The sequence below is a fragment of the Mauremys mutica genome, chromosome 8, assembly GCF_020497125.1.
Source record: "Mauremys mutica isolate MM-2020 ecotype Southern chromosome 8, ASM2049712v1, whole genome shotgun sequence".
NCBI lineage: Eukaryota > Metazoa > Chordata > Testudines > Geoemydidae > Mauremys > Mauremys mutica.
Window position 1 is genome coordinate 102,248,158 of NC_059079.1, and position 19,206 is coordinate 102,267,363.

At 44.4% G+C, this 19,206-nt stretch overlaps 1 protein-coding gene across 2 annotated transcripts in view; it reads right to left on the reverse strand.

Moving 5' to 3' along the window:
- Window positions 1–19,206, reverse strand: part of COL23A1 (collagen type XXIII alpha 1 chain) — a 333,055-nt gene that overhangs the window by 79,031 nt on the left and 234,818 nt on the right. For both annotated transcript variants that reach the window (XM_045027550.1, XM_045027549.1), the window contains exons 3-5: window positions 14,861–14,905; window positions 5,581–5,588; window positions 91–117 (exon numbers count right to left, since the gene is read on the reverse strand). In XM_045027550.1, the coding sequence (XP_044883485.1) occupies window positions 91–117; window positions 5,581–5,588; window positions 14,861–14,905 (80 nt within the window). The remainder of the gene's footprint in view (window positions 1–90; window positions 118–5,580; window positions 5,589–14,860; window positions 14,906–19,206) is intronic.

Consider the following 19,206-nt stretch of genomic DNA (forward strand, 5'->3'; position numbering starts at 1 on the left):
AGGCAAAGAGAGCGATGGCTGATGGAAAAAGAGCGAAATGCGAGGCATAGCTTAGAAGAGAGTAAAATACAAACGGCATGGCAGAGTTACCGGGTAGCCATCTCGTCCTGACTGCCCCTGTGCAGAGTGAATAAGCGAGACAACAAGAAAAAGTCAGTCACAGTTGTACTCTCAGCAGCATGACAATACATTGCAATATGTAAAACTCAGAGCCTGACCCACGCAGAGGGCTTAGTCCCTGCTGCATCCTTGGCAGCCAGTGGGGAGGTGCAAGAACTCAGCAACATTTAAGGTGCAGGCTCTTACAAGAGGAACTTTTCCTACTGGAGGGTAAACTGACACACGTGTGACTCAAATACAAATCTCTTCATCTTTCAATTGTTTTTGACTTTTTGTATACATTTGCTACTTACCAAAGGCTTTGCTCCCACACACCCATCCCCTCCTCTCATGCAATCCTATAGCGGAGTCAGGGACATATTGCCAGGCCCTGCTACAGGCCAGCAGGCAGAGTTCCCCACAGAAGTAATGAGGAACATTACTCTGCTTTAAGCAAACTGATGGCAAGATGTGCTTTGGCATGGTGCTCCCTCTGGGTTGGGGACCCTTTCTCGAGAAAAGTAGTGGGGAGAAGCAGGAGGAACCCTGGCTCTGTGTCTCCGTTTGTGTATATGACTTTGTGTTTCTCTGTCTGTGAAGACCTCAGGGGAATCTACAGGATTAGGAGCCCAGTCTGTGATCTAGGGCATTTCAGCAGTGTGTGGGGACAAACCCCAAACTCCGCCCTCACTTGATGAAGGGATTTGGGTGAAGCACTTCTGTGAGGACTTCCCCTCTCCGCATCCCTCTTCCATTGTTGTTTTCCATGGAAGGGGGAGATTTCCCAACCCCGTTCAAGGTTTTGCATCTGTTTAGGGTGAAGCTAAAATAGAAGTTGAGCTCTACACAGAAAATATCTTATTTAATCATCGAGATCTGCACCCTCAGCAAAGGGACACAAAACACAGCTGGCCAAGGACATTTCTCATTTTCTATTCTCCTTGTTTTTCAAAGTAGTGTTTGCAGCTAGATATAGGGTTAAACATGTAGTTAGCTGCCCTCCAGAATATACAAAAAAGTGTACAAGTTATACAGATTCCAAGTACGGAGCTGTTAAATTTCAGGGTTGTATCTAGTACAGTAATGTCATGTGACACTGTATACATGCAATTTATTGGCATGATGTTATTATACAATTGTAGCTGCATTCATACATTTCTTATTGCATCAACTTTCTATATAATCTCAGGTTTCCTTCAGTCTAAATACAGTAGCATCCCCATCTACTAAAGAGACACTGCAGTATTTAACACACACTCTACAGAAATGTAGGTTCTTCCAGGAACAAGACATTAATTACAATAACAACTCATTTAACAAATCATAGACTTCAGATAAAATGTACAGTAAAATTTTTATGAAGGCTTATGATACCGGACGACTGAAGCACAAAATATGTAAGTAGGAAACACTGTGTAAATCACAACCCTCATTTATTGGTAAGTTTCCATGGTCTGTAACTTAATACATAAAGTGTTTGTTAATATCTGTTACAGTAAATGTTAAATTATAGTGTATGGTAAATCTATCCTTCAGATTGTAGAAACTTCCTACTCTGCATGTGATTTTAATATCCTCTGTAACTGAGTCTTTATAGAGTATTTGACTAGCACACTCCTTATCCTACAGACAGAATGATCCATCATCTAACAGCCCTAAATACTGTACCACAGATTCTAATACTTCATACATGCAACTAATTTATGACAGCCAAAAATAAAACACCAGAACTACTACTAGTGGCCAACATAATTGAGAATGCATTTTAGCATAATGTGACGCTATATGTATAGAATGTAATCAGTTCCTTATGGCCAAAAATCAAGAAACATAAGAAAGCAATAGACTTAACTGCAATGCTGCTGACATAAAATAACATTGTGTTTCTGTGGGTTTTTAAAAAGAAAAAAAAAGTCCTAAGAGTTTAAAGAGTCTTCGTCAAGAGTTGTAGTTTAAGCTACAGATTTAGGGCTTGTTAAGTAAAGTTTTACAAAAGGTTAAAAAAATTTAAATGGGTGTAGGGGGAAAAGAGTCTTGTTTGTGAATAAAATGTTTGTAGTGGTTTGGCTGCAGGAACGCCCCCTAGTCGACCTTCCCAGCTGCCTGACATGGCTGCGGGTCTCCCCAAGAGGAGCAAGTCTCTGTCTCCAGTGTCCATGGGAGTGGGCTCTGGCCCACCGGCTAATTATTCCATCAGTCTTAACCCCTTCGGGGCTACTGGAAGGGCTCAGCCCTGAAACATTTTGACGCAAAAAGGGAAAAATCAACTCAGTACTGGACCACCGCCAAGCTTCCCGTGGGGTGTCCCTGCCCTTTCCTTAGGGCTTACTTCCTAAGCAGTCTCTTAGTAGAGCGTTGCTCTCTCCTGGGGGCTAACTGCCCCTCCCTAGGGGCTGCTCCAGCTAACCTCTCCACTAGCAAAGCTCCATTTGTGCAAAGAGACGGAGCTCCATCCTTCTTCCTGGCCAGTCAGCCCTGGACTGGGCCAGGTTCTCTCCTTTTAGTCCTTCAGGTATGGCAGGCAGGGCTATTTGGGCCCAAAGAATCTTGTTAGCTCCTTCTTTGCTGGTGTGGGGCCTCTCTGCCTCACCACAATCTCCCCCATGCAGTGTCTACAATTCAACAGCGCGGTAACCAGCAAATCAAAGTGACTGGAGACTAAAAGAAAATGGTTTCTAAATATGTTGTTCAAACTAAATCAGATTAATAGAAGTGAACACTCAGCACATACAGTGACATTTCAGGCCTCAATCCTGCAATTGACAGGATGCAGGCAGACTGCAGACACCTTGTGCTATCAACTGCAGGAGTGGAGCCTAAATTGATAAAATATTCACTTTTAATCATTTAAGGTATGGTAAGCAACAAATGCAAAGAAATGTGTCTTTTAAAATATATAGGGAGTTGGAAGTAGGTCATCTTTTTTATGTTTAGCTACAAATAAACTAAAAATAATAATAAAATATTTTTCTGAATTCCAATCAAATTTGAATAATTTCATACATTGCAGAACACAAATTTAATCCAGAGGTAGGGTGACCATATGTCCCATTTTGGCCAGGACAGTCCCTTTTTTAAGCCCTGTCCTGGCCATCCCAACTTTTTTGGCAAAAGTGGGCATTTAGAATATCAGGGTTGGAAGGGACCTCAGGAGGTCATCTAGTCCAACCCCCTGCTCAAAGCAGGACCAATCCCCAGACAGATTTTTACCCCAGTTCCCTAAATGGCCCCCTCAAGCACTGAACTCACAACCCTGGGTTTAGCAGGCCAATGCTCAAACCACTGAGCTATTCCTCCCCCATTTGCTCTTGCCAACTTGATCAGTTCACAAACACACATGGGACAAATACCCAGTTTTGTCAAAAAAAGTGGGGCGCAGAGGAATGTGCGGGGAGGCAAGCAGCGATGCCAGCCCTGCGCAGGGAGGGAGGCAGGGCTCGCACAGGAGGCAGGTATGGCTCGGGCGAACAGCGACCCCAGTCCCATGAGTGGGGCAGGCAGGGCTTGGTTGAGCAGTGACGCCAGCCCCAGCCCCAGCCTCGCCGGCGGGGAGGGAGACAGGGCTCAGGTGAGCAGTGATGCCAGCCCTGTGTGGGCAGGGGGCGAGGACTTGGGCTAGCCCTAAGCAGTGTCTTGTTTTCCCTTTGGGAAAAATGGTCACCCTATCCATAGGGTACTTTAGTCATTCTGGGGAAACTGCCCAAAATACACCATGAAAGCTCTGTGGGGTTAAATCCAGAGCAGAATGTCTCGAAGACGGAGCCTTAGGGCTTAGCTCCAGTAGGTCAGTGTGTATAATGATTTTGCTGAAGAAGCAAAAATGTGCTCTGGATTTTGTGCATAACCGGGAAGTTCAGGAGCCAATACCCAACTCACCTCAGTGCCAAGTAACCTGGAATCACTTGCTTCTAAATTGTTTTTCCCCCCAATAAATGTTCCCTCACTAATATTATGGAGACCCATCTACTCATTGTACTATGTGGATAAACTGACTGTGCTGAACTTTTTAATTAGAAAATATTTACAGGAAAATGATTTCACTGACAGACTAAACTCCTAAATACCAGCGAGCTGGGACAAATTCATTTGCCTGGGCTTCTGCAGACAGATACCCCCACAGATTGATTGCTAATACCGTGCACAACTTTTATAACAGAATGTGTGCCTGGGTAGAGTTTCAGACAAGCCCCATTTCCCTCCTCTCAGGGGGGGTTATCGGTCAAAATCATTGTTAACTGCACATTCGTCTATGGTTCCCACTAAAATCCAAGCCAACGTAGCAGTTTTGCCCACATTTCTCTAAGTTTTCAGATTCAAAAATGAACCTGAAAGAAAAATGAAACCTCAAGGGACATAACGCACGTTAACTGAAAGTATAAACACAAAATATTGTTCAAACCCACACGAACTAACACTGCTGAGTTTTACAACCCTAACGTTTTATTTGTGTTTCATCATTGGTTCAAGGTTTTAAATGAAATATATAGAATTGGAGATTAACTAGATCAAAAGATGGTTTATCAATGAATTGCAGAGATTACTGGAATAACTCCCTCCCAGTGTCATTGGGCCTTGGCAGGAAGGGAATGGCATTTGAAGAAAGACACTGCCATTACATTGCTTATCAAGAAAAGCACGGCAGGTTTGAAATATAAAGAGTAGGACTTTCAAAAGCTGTTGAAGGTTTTAGATGCCTTTCATTGACTTTCAGAAAGTCAATGGAAGGTGGCAGGTGCCTAATTTCCTTAGGTTCATTTGAAAATCCCACCCATGACAGCATTTAACTGGTGCCAGTAAGGCTGACTTCTCACCCTAAGAGCACTGGGAAAGTAACAGATTTGGGGATTTCATTGGAGGGGATAAAGATGTGTCTGAAAGTTGTCTTAGGAGGAGGGATTAGCACATGTTCAACTACCACCCCTTCAAACAATGCATTCACCATAAAGGTTCCAGCCATGCAGCAAGAGATGTTTATTACTCACCAAGCAGCCCCGAAGAGAGAAGAAAGCTATACATTTTTTTGGCTGAATCACAGTGGTGTGGGGTTATCAACATCACTAACGACACGCAGTATCAACCAACTGAGACACAATAGGTGGGAGAAGCGAGATGGACAGTTTTCAAATTTAAAACATCAAAACATTAAAATATTAATACAGTGTGCAAATTTTTTGAGCATGGAGACTGACCAAAGAATTCCTTAAAAAAAAGAGAACTATGTTGTTTTACAGAATATTTGCTGGGTTTTAAATTGCCACAGGCTCCTTAGAGCAGCGAGTTAAGCATTTTTAAAGCTTTTTTTTTTTAAACTAGTTGTCTACGATCAAGAGTGGGAGGGAGGAAAAAAAAAAGTAGCATCTGGTACCAATTTTCCTTCCATACACACCTCTACCAAAAAAGGCTGTTCTTGTGAAATGATACAGAAAGGAAAAAAAATTGCCTTAGCTTTGTTGACCCAAGAGTAAAATCCACGGTACTTACTGCAGGTCCTGAAAAACAAAAGCAAAACCCCAAACACTTATTAACCACAAGAAAGCAAAGTATCATTCAATACAACACAGTATGTGGCAGGGAGGGTCAGGATGTCAGAGCAATATTTCTACTTTGCATCAAGTTTGGTGGGATTCCACATGTAGATAAAACACAGCATCTACAACCCGGTTCTGGAGTGAGTGTTACGCAGCTGTACATGAACACTCCCACACTAGGATAAAATTGAATCTTCATCTCTACCATGTGAGCCTTGGAGAAGGCGTGGAGCTGGCAGCAGCAAGTGGCAATGTTGTAGAGCTAAAAGTCTGTGGAGCGTTCAGCTGCCATTATGGAGTTCTCTGCTCTCATCTCTGGTGTCTGTAGTAGGAGGCCAGGTCTATACTACAGCCTTCCGCTGGCATAGCTATGTCAACTCACGGGGGTGAGGTGCTGTGTGGACCCCTGTCTGACACAGCTGTGCCGGCAAAGGCCCCTAGTGCAGATGCCGTTATGCTGGCACAGCCGTGCTTCTGATGGTATAGCTTATTTCAGTTGGGGGTAGGGCTGCGCTGGTTTTGCTGGGATAAGCAGCATCCCCACTAGGAGCACGTTGTCACTATAGTACATCAGTATACCTATTCCAGCCAAGCGCTCCTAGCGTAGACCTGGCCGATGGAAGGGAGCTACTGATGCACAGCAACTTACGAGGCACAAATTCCATCACCTCTGAGCATTTGTGCAGCACATTTCACCTACTGATCTCCACGCTTCACTGAACATTCTCCTGACTCCCACTCCTGCCCCTAACCACTGGGTCATGCTGCTGCTGCTAACTTATGTTGCCATGAGAGGGGAACATGCCGTGCGCTAAGCCCAGGGCAAGGTAACTGAAAACAAAAGAAAGAAAGACTCCTCTAGACTTCAATGGGCTTTAGATCAGACCCACAGAACTCAGGTCTCAAGTGGTGATGGTGGCAGCGGGGAACCATGGCATCTCCTGCTGTACTACCATCCCCACCATGCAGCTGCCTACTCCAGACCAATTTCTGCAGCATTCCCACACTCCCATCCCCTCAGCACTGTGCAGCAGAGGTGAACATTTGGGCTGTGGACCAATGGCATCCATGTTCCACTCTTGTTTGAGAGGGTTTTTACACTATGTGTTTTTGGGCCTCTTCATGCTCCATTTCCTACATGATCAAAACCAGAAATGGATTCAATGCAAATAAATAAATAAATAAATAAATAAATAAAAAATGTGGGAGGAATTAAAACAGAAAAAAAAGAAGCTTACTGGAAACTCAGTTTTAAATGAAAAGCATATTTCTGTTTCTTTTTATGAGTCTTTTCAAGCTCTCAATTTTTAAAAAAAAACTTACTTTAAAACATCTAAGTGTTTAAAAATGAAACAATAAAAACCAAATAATAGTGCAGAATTAGGATCCAAACCAACTATTTATTACGGCACGGAGTACATACTGCCAGGAACTGGCCTGTTAGCATCAATAGGCCAGCTCAATGTATTCCGCACAAGACCTGGTAGCATCTGGGCCTGAACATGGCGAGTTCATTGTGAATGCTGTAGGTTATATTTTAGAAGAGCATACATCCAAAGTTTCATTTGTTACAGGGGCTACTTGGTCCGTCTCCGGATCAGGACCATTGTCTTTACCTTAGGATATGTACATGGCTGTTATTGTACTTTCACAGGTTTAAATTCTTATGACCAGATCCTAAGCTGTTATACATTGGCATAGCTACATTGAACTTAGTGGACCTATTTACCAGCAGAGAATCTGGCTCTTAATGTAAACTGATTTATTAACTAATTTTTACCAATTTACCCACGTAAAGCCCCTTTTCATGTTAATGAACAACAAATTAAGTGACGTGGTCAAGACATTTTAATATGGGATTACAATGACGTACCTAATTTACTTAGGCTTTGTTGTCTTTTTGCTTTAATTCAGATACTGTGTCCCTCAAATATATGCAGGCAACTATGACATCTGATCTGCCTTATAAAATGCCTCAACCTTGGTCATGAGGCTCAATCGAATTGAATGGATCGCTGTAGATCATCTTTTGCAACATGCAGCTCAGGGCAGTAGAACTTTGATGTCCTGATTGATATCAGAGTTATGTTAAACTTTTACTGATAAAGAGCAGAATTTGGCTAGGAATTTTCATTAATGCTAAAAGTTATAGGAGACCCTCAAGGGATTTATGAATAAATCAGATTTGATTTTTAAAATAAATATTGTCCAAGAACTACATCATTTCTGACTTGCTCAATGTTTTTCACAGACCAGTCATGAGACACTTGTCTGCTACAGATGAAGTCTTTTTTTTTTTTTTTTTTACAAGGCAATAAGCAAAGAAGTGAGCGATGTGCCAAGGGGCTCTCTCTCCTTCCCTTAGATGTAGAGACACTGCATGAGGCAGTCTCCCTTTCTGAGAAATTTGCCAAAATTATGAATAATAAAGTTGACCAGTGACAATTATTTTCAACGTTCTACAGACAGAATGAAATCAGTTGGAATTATTATTATTATAACAAGTAAAAATTGGAAACAGCCTTTGTAAATTTGGGATTCCATAACAAATTACTTCGGAGGCATATTTCATAAAGGAAAACAGGAAGACAAAATAACCTACAGAACAAAATCTGAGCCGTTTCTGACAGATACCCCATTAACAAACAGTGTTGGCAGGATGCCATTCTTATCTATAACCTGCAGCATTTATTACTGCTAGATTTAAACAACTCCTATAATTATGACTTTACGTTTAATAGCCAGAACTCTAAATGCATATAAAAGTATTTGAAAATGCTCACAGGCCCCCAAAGGTGGATGTGTTGGAGGAAAAAGAAGTCAGATTAGTTAGCTAACAATCCAGCTTTAGTTATTTAATATTAATATATATTTAGATTGTGGTAGTGCCCAAAGGCCTACCAGGATGGGGCTCTGTGATGCCAGGCACTATACAAACATATGGTAAGTGACAGCCCCAGGCCCAAAGAACTTACTATCTTTTGCTTTCATTATTTTTGGAATATAGCTCATTCCAAACATGCTGTGCTTCTCCCACTGACAGAGCTTCTGCCATTTGCAGAGGTCAGAACAGAGCATCTTCACCAGACGCACTGCAGCGCAGTACGTATAGACGTGGCCTTAATCAGTTAGACCTTATCTACACTGGGAAAATGGTTAATGTTTGAAAACATATTAACATGATGTTAACAAGACTTTACCCTTAGTGTGGAAAAGGACAGTTATATTTAAAAAAATATATTAGCTGGCTGTAGAGGATAACCATGAACAAGCTAACACTTTTTAGATATCACTTTTCCTTGTCTATACCAGGTGCCAAGTTGTGTTAGCTAAAACATGTCAGCTAACACATTTTCTAACAGGATGTGTTTTCCCTCTGTAGAAATTGCTTTGATGGCAACACCTTGGATAAGTTCTTTAGCTTAGATCCTACTTAACTGGTGCTATCTACACTGTTTTCTTCCCACTGCAGATGAGAAGCCACCTGTGTTGCAGATGAATCAGTTGAGTCAACCCTCCTGCAATGCCTTGTATACAGAAAATTATCCTAAAGCCTCCTAGTCCTAGCAAGAGTGCTGAGCACTATGGGATAAATGCTTCAGAAAGCACTGGGATAGCCATGGATCTGTAGTATGCTCTACAGAAACATACTGTAGCAGTTCCGTCCAAAACAGTTTTGGCTGCCTGAACACGTCAAACGGTTGCAAAGATAAGCGAGACCCACAAGCCAGTTGATGCACTCAATGTTCACGTAGTGGCTTTCTTGGTTTCTGTAGATACACCTGAAAGGTGAGAGTAGGATGGTGCTTCCCAAGTAAGACTGATTAGTTGTTTAAAGTATCTTGGTCCCATAGTTGCAACATTAAGATACGCTGATTTTTTTTAAAAAGCAGCCTCTTCTGGAAAGCTGTAACCTGAATGCCCATTACAAAGGTGATTCTTTCTTTGTATATAGCTTTGAGACATATGTGCAATTCATGGCACTGGCTGCTCCTCTGTCAGAGACATGGAAATAATTAAATAAGAGCCAGATGACTGCAGGAGTAAATAGAATGGGTCAGATAGAGTCAATGACTCAGTAAATCTGTGCACTGTTTAACTGTATTGACACTGACAAAAATGCTTTCCAAATCTATGCATTGTTCCTGTTTAAACATGAAGGTCGGTGAAGAGCATTAGAAGAAATCTGAGTTGTAGCCAGGGGTATAAAGGCAAGAAGGGTTTGGGGGACTCAAGCAACCCCCAAATTCACATTTGCTTTGCACGTTCCACAGACATTTTCACAACACTCAGACCATGTACAAACATGCCTGTGCATTTACTTTTGAAGTGTACAGTCCTGGCTCCTAACACACTTATGTCCTGACCAGGCCAAAGGACAAGAGCAGGCACATGCAGTGGAACTCACAGGGAGAGAGTTTCAAACAACCCCAGTGCAGGGCTTCGGATGGGTTTATGGGGAAGTTTCTTTCCACTAAAGGCTGCCTCTGCACTGAAAATTGACAGCACTTATCCCATTGATAGCCTAACATGGTACAGTACTGGCAGGCAGGCCGGCCTACTACGTATGTGGGGAGGGGGCAGCTCTGGAAGGTTGTATCACTTCCAGAAGTGAGCAGCTGCAGTACGACCAGGAGCCAGGAATTCCCCTCCTATTCCTCCCTTCATGGGGTAGAAACAATTTATCTTTTTGTCCCCAATCAGTAAGAGCAGAGGCGGAGGGGAAGGTGATAATCCCTTTGGAATGTGGTATTTAGCACCTATCTGGTTTGGTAAGAATTGCTGAATTCCAAGCAGATTAGCAGAGTGAACCTATTTACATTTGGCCGCACTGGCACTTTTACCCAGTGTTGGTCTAGCACTAGTTCAGGTTCACCATGAGTAGCAATAGTGGAAGTGCTAGCATGGCCAGAATATCAGCAGTTTTACCACCTAACTTTGCTTTGCATTTGGCCCAATGACACCACAGTTCAGACGTGTCCTTTAAGTACTTTAGTTTTTCTAAAGACATTTTAAATTAATTTTGAAATGGTATTTTATCCACCCCATAAACAATGCCCATCATCAGTTGTCTTCAGTGTGCTTCAAGAGTGACAAACTCTTTGTAAATTCCTATCATTTATAGCTGTCTGGTTAATTTTTATACTGTCCGAATCTAAACAGAAAAGAAATGGAATTCAGTCGTGTTTTAAATCAAGAAGTGGGTGTGGTTGGAGGAGCCAGGCTGATCTCTCCAACATCACTGTGGAAAGCTGCTTGATTTTAAAACAAATTTATTGAATGCCTCCTATGTATTAGAAAACTTTAACATTATAATTTTAACAGCTGCCAGAAAAAGGCCTCCCCCAGGGCTGAGCCTTCTGGCACTAAGACAGTATTTGTCTGGAGGCTGTGAAGTTGTAACCACATAGAGTCTCCAGGGAGGGATGCTATCATGCTAGGCAAACAAATTTTTATTCCCATTTATCAGCTGTGGTGAAAGAACAAGGACCTGGTTTATGTGTGGTAAGATTCTGAAACAAATATATAAATATATGTTCAAGCTATCTATGAAAACAAACTTTTGGCAGCTATGCCAAAACCAATACGCAGAGGGAAGTCTGCTCTTTGCCTTTCTTTATATCCGTAATACAGCATGACAATTCTCAGGGGCTTCATTACATAGGCTGTGTTTAACCACTTTGCTGTATCTAGTGTATTGCGTTGTGTGCTTTTGTTCCGTCTCAGAGTAAGGCATAGCTTAACCATCTACCACAAGTGTGCGCCCTAGGAGCCTCCCTGCCAAAAATAACTACAGCTTCTCCTTGGTTTCCCTCCTCAATTACAGAAAAATCTAAAGAGACATACTTGAGTCTCATTAATTCTTTATAATTCCGCTGCTGGTTATCCTCTGATCCCAGGGCAGTTTGCTGTTCCTTAAGAGGAAGGATATTCTTGTGGTTAACGCACTGAACTGGAACTCAGGAGACCTCAGTTCAAGTCCCTCCTCTGCCACAGACTTCCTGTATCACCGTGGGCAAGTCACAGTCTCTGTGCCTCTGTTTCCCATCTGTAAATTAGAGATAATAGCACTGCCTTTCTCTCTTTTAGTGCTGTATATGTAAAGCGTAAGCAGCTTTTTGGGGCAAGGTTAGTCTCATACTGTGCCTGTGCAGTGCCTAGCACAATGAGGCCCTGATCTCACATTGGGACCCTAGATGGTATTTTAATACTATTGCTACTAGCATCACAATAATCGTATTTTCAGGCAGTTCACGTGAAATATTAAAAAATGTAGTTTGAGTACAAATTTTCACAGGTCGTCATCCTGAGCCTCAGTGATGTCTTTAAAATGTTTGATGACTAAATAGATGGACAATGTCGTAAGAGAAAATTCAATAAACTGATGTATTTAAACACTATTCACTGTTTGAATGTTGCAGTTAGCACTTGGTTGAATCTTATAGTCAACCAATAACTTTATGGAGCAGAGTGCAACATTAAGAAATCCAAACCACATGACAGGATACTCCACCTCGACAGTTGGACTTAGTCAAGCAGAACAGAGTTCACTATAGCAGATTGGATCGCTGTCCGATGAAGTCCAATATTCTTTTGCTGGTTGCAACAATCCCTGATGTTTACCTGGCCCAATATGTGATGTCCTCTAGTGAGCAAGCAAAGGAAATGATTTCCTGACCTCTATGGCAATCAATTCTATGGCCTGGAGTGTATCATTTACTTTGCTCCACCTCCTCATAACTGCAAGCACTGATGGTCATAAAATTATCCAGTCTGTTCTGAAAATTCAGCTAAAGTATTTGATTATATGTTCTCCTGCAGCACTGGGTTCCACAGGCTGACACCATGCTGAACTTTTATTGATACGAAATTTACCTACCCTTAATTCCATCATGTGTGTTCTAGAAGTTCATGGCTGAGTATTTACATCAGTTTGGGATATGAACAGCTTGGGCTTATAGCAGGGGTGGGCAAACTTTTTGGGCTGAGGGCCACATCTGGGTGGGGAAATTGTATGCAGAGCCGGGGCAGGGGGTTGGGGTGTGGGAAGGAGTGTGGGGTGTGGGAGTGGGTGCAGTGTGCAAGAAGGGGCTCAGGGCAAGGGATTAGGGCAGAGGAGGGGTGCGGGGTATATGAGAGGGCTCAGGGAAGGGGGTTGGGTTGCAGAAGGGGTGCGGGCTCCGCAGGGCCGCCCAGAGGATTCCGGGGGCCCGGGGTCTTTGGCGGCGGGGGGCCCTTCCGTTCCGGGACCCGCCGCCAAAGTGCCCTGAAGACCCGCGGCGGGAGCCCCCCGCCGCCGAATTACCGCCGAAGCGGGACCCGCCGCCGAAGCGCAGCCCGCTCTTTGGCGGTAATTCGGTGGCGGGGGGGGGGTCCCCGCCGCGGGCCTTCGGGGCACTTCGGCGGCGGGTCCCGGAACGGAAGGGGCCCCCCGCCGCCGAAGACTGGGCTGCGCTTCGGCAGCGGGTCCCGCTTCCCCCACCCGGCCCCGGCCTCAGCCCCAGCCTCTTACCCGAGCGCGTCTCCGGCGGGGCCTGAGCTCCGTCCCGCTCAGAGCCGCGTGGTGAGGGGGCGGGGCTGTGAGCTCCACGCCGAGCGGAGGCAGCTGCCCCTCCCCCTCCCCACGCTGCTCTGAGCGGGGCGGGGCTCAGACCCTGTTGGAGCTCCCAGCCCCGCCCCCTCCCCACGCGGCTCTGAGCGGGGCGGGGCTCAGGGGCTCGGCCGGAGACTCGGCGCTTGATGCGCTGAGGCTCCAGGAGAGGGGCGGAGGCGGGAGCCTCCGCTCTTCTCTTGGGGGCCCCTGCGGAGCGCGGGGCCCGGGGCAAATTGCCCCCTTTGCCCCCCCCTCTGGGCAGCCCTGGGGCTCCGACCCATTGCCACTTACCTAAAGGGCGCTGCGGCCCCTGGGGGAGGAGGGGCAGAGGGCTCCGTGTGCTTCCCCCGAAGCTCCCATTGGCTGCGGTTCCCTGTTCCCGGCCAGTGGGAGCTGCAGGGGGCGGTGCCTGGAGGCAAGGGCAACGCACAAAGCCCTCTGCCGAGGGGCCGCAAGGATGTGGAGCCGGCTGCTTCTGAGAGCGGTGCGGGGCCCATGGTGCCATGGGGGGCAATCCCACGGGCTGGATCCGGCCCGCGGGTCGTAGTTTGCCCACCCCTGGCTTATAGCAACAGATGTTGCACCATCTGAGAATATTTTTGGCTTGCCTTGAAATGAAACTATATCCAAGGCACAGCAAACAGAAGCCCCGTTGCTAATTAAAAATACATATTTACAGCACCATATTGCTTAGACCAAATTAAAAGGGCACTGTCAAGGTTGAGAGGCCAAAAATTTCATCCACCTTTAATTTATATAAATGTTCACAAACTCCACGTAGTTCTTTAGATATGTTTTTACCTCCCAAAACCAACTATGTTCCACTCTACTTCTGTAGTACTGTCTAGCTTCAAAGCATAGAGCAAACAATAACTTTTTGAAGCTGATATCGAAGCAGCATTAGCCCCATTTCACACGAGAGGCAGAAAAATGGTCTTCACAAGGAAGACAGGTGTGTTCTTATCTCGAGTTAGCTAAAACATGGTGACTAACAAAAATAGAAATCCTAGCGAAGGACGAGAAGTTTATAGTTTTTACATGAGTTAGCTAGCTGAGGTAAAGGCTATGGGTGAACATGAATCTCAAGAATTTGTGCCCAAGACCAACACAACAAGTTAGGCTTAGAATTCACTCATTCCTGACTCCCAGTCTGTGAACATTTTAATAGACCATACAAGGTGTATAATGTATAAGTAATCCTAAAATAACAAGCCAGTGTACAGTTCCCGAGACACTGTATATGTGCTTTTTATATTTCTCTCTGTATTATTACCTGCTATGACTGTTCACATGCCTATCTCCCTTCTTCCTGTCCTGTCTTTCTTTGAAAACGAATGGAGCACACATGGCAAAAGGAAAAAACAGCAGACTAATAAATTACACTCAGACAGACACACATGTGTAATCAATGTGGCAGTGCCCCTTTAAGTCACTGCGGCTAGGTCAGAATAGAGCTGAAGGGTTTTAACATCAATAGATAACCTATTGTGCACGGGAGATGGAACTTCTTCCTTTCACAGGTCAATGAGATAAAGGTGGCTAGTATCTTTATCAAGCGGTTCAAGTACTTTTAAGTACTGTTCCAGTTATAACCTGGGTGCACTGCACCACACTCCACAGGAGGAAACATGAGGCTTACCAGGTTCTCCTCGTCGTCCCGGCTTTCCCCGCCTTCCTGGAGGGCCTGTGGAAATGAGAGAAAAGAGCTACTTATTACATGGAAATCACTGTCAGGGGAAATGAACCTCACAGGCAGCAGGACCAGGAGACAATATGCAACAAGCCATTCATTTTAAATTCAAAGCTTCCTCACATCTGCGCCATCCTCCCCTATGAATCATCTGAAAAACAGTAGGCACTAAAGACACATTTTAGTAATGTCCAGTATCGCAAAAAACTGTTTTGGAGAAAATGCCTCTCTTTGCTGATCCATTGCTACAGCACATGAAGGGAATGCTCTCCCCTTTACCATTCCATTTGGAGGGGAGTTCTCTATGATGTTACACCCCACATTCTTCATAGAAATATGGTTATGATATGAACATGGTATAACTAAGATATACTTTATGCAAGATGGGTCTTGTAAGATATCATTGGAAAGGTTATAATTTACTAAATGTGTTTATCCAATTTGCATGCATGTATCATTTTTGTATCTGAAGCTGGGAATATTAACCATGTCTCTGTATTCCAAATGTTAGTGGCTTATTGAAGAAATGCACACGAGCATAAGGATGACCCCAGGAACTGTGTGCAATAGAAACCTCTCAGAGATAGCTCTACACAATGGGAACTGTTTGACCCAGGTCACAGCAAAAAAAGCTTTCCACCAAGTGCAGGGAAGATATAAAAGAGGGACCCTCACTCTCCCTCAGGGGCGGCTCTAGGATTTCCGCCGCCCCAAGCAGGGCGGTGCACCGCGGGGGGCGCTCTAGCGGTCGCCGGTCCCGTGGCTCCGGTGGACCTCCCGCAGGCATGCCTGCGGATGCTCCACTGGAGCCGCGGGACCAGCGGCCCCTCCGCAGGCACGTCTGCAGGAGGTCTACCGGAGCCGCGGTCCCAGCGGACCTTCCGCAGGCATGCCTGCGGGAGGTCCGCCGGAGCCGCCTGCCGCCCTCCCGCTGGAACGCCGCCCCAAGCGCGCGCTTGGCACGCTGGGGTCTGGAGCCGGCCCTGCTCTCCCTACAACAACACACCTGAAAACACCTGAGGAACAAAGACTGAACTGTGGGAAGTGATGGTCCCAGGCTGGAAGGATTTTCAGCCTGTGTATGAAAACCTAGGAAAGCCAAGGCAACCTGTGCCTTAAGAATCTGCCATCTTGTTTATCAGTCAGGGTGAGAATTTGCTAATTTGTATCCTACCTATCTGGTGTGTCAAGATCAGTTTGTGGCTTTTGTTTATTTACTAAAGTAATCTGCTTTGTTCTGTTTGCTATCCCTCGAACCACTTAACATCTGCCTTTTATAATTAATAAAATGTGTTTGTTTATTATTAAACACAGTTTATGCAAATTCTAACTGGGGGGAGGGGCAAGAAGTCTTGTGCATCTCTCTCTTCACACTGAAGAAGAGGGCAAATTTTATGAGCTTGCGCTGTACAGATATTTCTACACAGTGCAAGACAGTAGTATTTTGGGTTTGTCTCCCAAAAGGGGTGGGCACATGAGTGCTGGGGGAGCCCTCTCACACAGAGCTGACTTCAGTCTGTGTTTGCAGCGCGGTGTGACCCTGCCTGCGTGTGCGCTGCAAGAGGCCAGAGAGCCTAATCCAGCACAGCAGGGAGAGGGAACCCAGGCTGGCTGAGTAGGAGAGTCTCAGTTAAACCCCAGCACATCAGGTGGCATCCCGGATGGAGGGGTGCGGTGTCCAACCTGTCGCATTCTCGTTATATAATATTTTGCAATCGCCCTGTTGGAATAAAGCAGCCATTTTTCTGAGCTGACAATTCCCATGATCGTTGAGACATGTGAATTGCATGATGAGCCCAAAAAGAAAACACATGTTTGCAGTTGGTGGTCTACCCTTAGTAGGCTGGTTCTGGAGGAGTTCTCACCGTCTGACACAGACGATAATGAAAAATAAAAAGCAAGAAACAGCACTGCTCATTTTCATCAGGAAAACCCCAGTGTTTCCCAAGTATGCGGCTATTCTATTTCCAGCCCTGCCTACTGTTGTTTGATGGGGAGAGAGATCACGGAACAGAGTCATTAAATATTCCTGCCCCTTTTACAAAGAACTCACAATTTGCATGAACGATTCCTTTTCTTAATAAATAATGGAGTCCCTAGCCAAGCTCTGGAGCAACCCTTCTTAGTGCTAATACACTTTTAGGCATAGTCGCCAATCATTTTCTTTGTAAGCCTCCCATTGACACAAACGTACATTCCAGAGGCAAACTGAAAGGAGGATATTACTCTTCAGTGTTCTTTAGTATCAAGAAATCCAATTCCATTTGCAAATAAAGGATTTTTAATTTCTACCCATCATTCCTGTGATCTGCAAAGCTTTTTGTTTTAGGTTCCAGAGGTTTGCTAGCCAAAAATGAAATAAAATTAAATTAAAAAATAGCATTAGCTAAATGGTCATAGTTTTAATTCACTGCAGTATGTGGTCCCATAGTTTTTACTCCAAAAGATAAATTTAAAATTTTCTAACATATTCTGGGGAGGGGGGGAGATTTTACTGAACTTATATCCAAATACCCGCATTCAAAAAGGGTGTGGGAAGTACAAGACAGTGGAGAACGTTAGACCTTTTTCTGTACCCTGAAAGAATCTGTCTCTGACACTGATCTAAAAGGAACTTTCCTTAGTAAACCAAAAACATTGCCCAGGTTTTCAGAAACATTTCATGGCACCTAGTCCAAGTTTGAAGTGAACCTATGCAGGGTCGTGGCTTCATTTGGAAACCATGGTTGGATTGTAGGTTCTGCATGGTTTCAACCCATAGCTGCCGTTAGTTGTGTTTTGCTTTGAGTCTTTGGGTCTGATTGAATCCAAAATCAAGAAGGTTCACACAAAATGTTGTGACCCAAAACTGCTCAGTTTTGCAGAGCTGTGGTCTAAAAAACTCTGTTGTATAACTTGAATAGCCAATGGATATCAGCTGAGCAAGCATCACAGACCCCTTTTACCTTGACTTCTGCCCATGAACCATAAACTTTCCCCCAAGGAATGAGAAGGTAAATTGGTCTTTATGCTGAAACAGCTTGCTAAAATTGCACTGCAGTTTTCTTATGCTGATTACTGGACAGTGGACTTATGTTGCAAAATTCTCCTTCCTTCTAAGTGAAGCCATATGAAACAATCCACTTTACTTGGCGTGCTGAACCAATCAGTTGGTTCAGGCTATCCTCTGAGATGACTCACTTTAACTTAAAAAGGACTGATTGATAAAGACAACTTGAAGAATGGCTAGAGACCCTGGGATGGCGGGCGGGAAGGGGGAATAAAAGGTTTTAACCAGTTCAAGCTAAAAGAGATGAACAGAAGAGAATGGAAGGTCTTAAATCATATCTCTAGGTGGAACTGGCATAGTGATATAAAATCTATTTCCAAAGCAGAATACAAACTATGTAATTGCATCTGCAAAAGGAACAGGATCCAAGGCAAGTTCGCTGACTATACAATAATGATTATTTATTAAGTGATAATGTAAGCCATGCACCTCCTGAGTGTGGTGTTCTGTCCCATCTAGTGGCACTGAGACCACTTAGAGAGCAATTAATGAGTCTGCTCTACAGCCTTAGCTAACAGGCAGTTGGCTTTTAGCTCATGTGGTAGAGGCTCATGCACTAAGCTCCCAAGGTTCCCGGTTCAATCCTGCCTGCCGACGACCTGGGTCTGTTGGTATTACAGTAACCCATGTACTCAGCATTTCATGGCACACCCTGGAGATGCCCCACATTAAGGGTCTGTTGAGTTGCCTCTAACTGCTTCTCACTCCTGTCCACACACAAAACCGTCTCACCCCAGCTAAGTGGTGCTTTCAACCCAGGCTAGCTGGCCTGGCTGAGGGTGTGGGTTAGATCTTGGGTGCTGCTGTCACTTGGGCTGGTAAACCCCCCCCACTTTGTAGAGTGGGTGCAGGCTAAATAACTTGAGTGCTGACAGTCTTCCAGTGCCTTCCCAGAATTCCCTCCGGGCGACCATAAGGACAAGCGGCTACTGACTATTCTGGAATGGGTCTCCCTGTTGAAGCCATTCCAATTGATATAAATAAATAGTAATTGGACCAAGGAACTTGCATCTGGGTCTCTCGCATCCCAGGGAAATGCCCTAACTAGAGGGCATAAGGTGGGCGCCCCTCCCTTTACTTCCCCCCATGGTTTTGTGAATCTAGTCACTTGCTTTTGAGTAAAAATAAATAAATAAAAAAAATGGTTACAATGGCCTGGGAACTAACGTTTTAGTTTTGGTTTGAACAAAATGTTTGTTTATTTATTTTAACAACTTTTCTATTCACAAAAAATTCTGAAAATTTT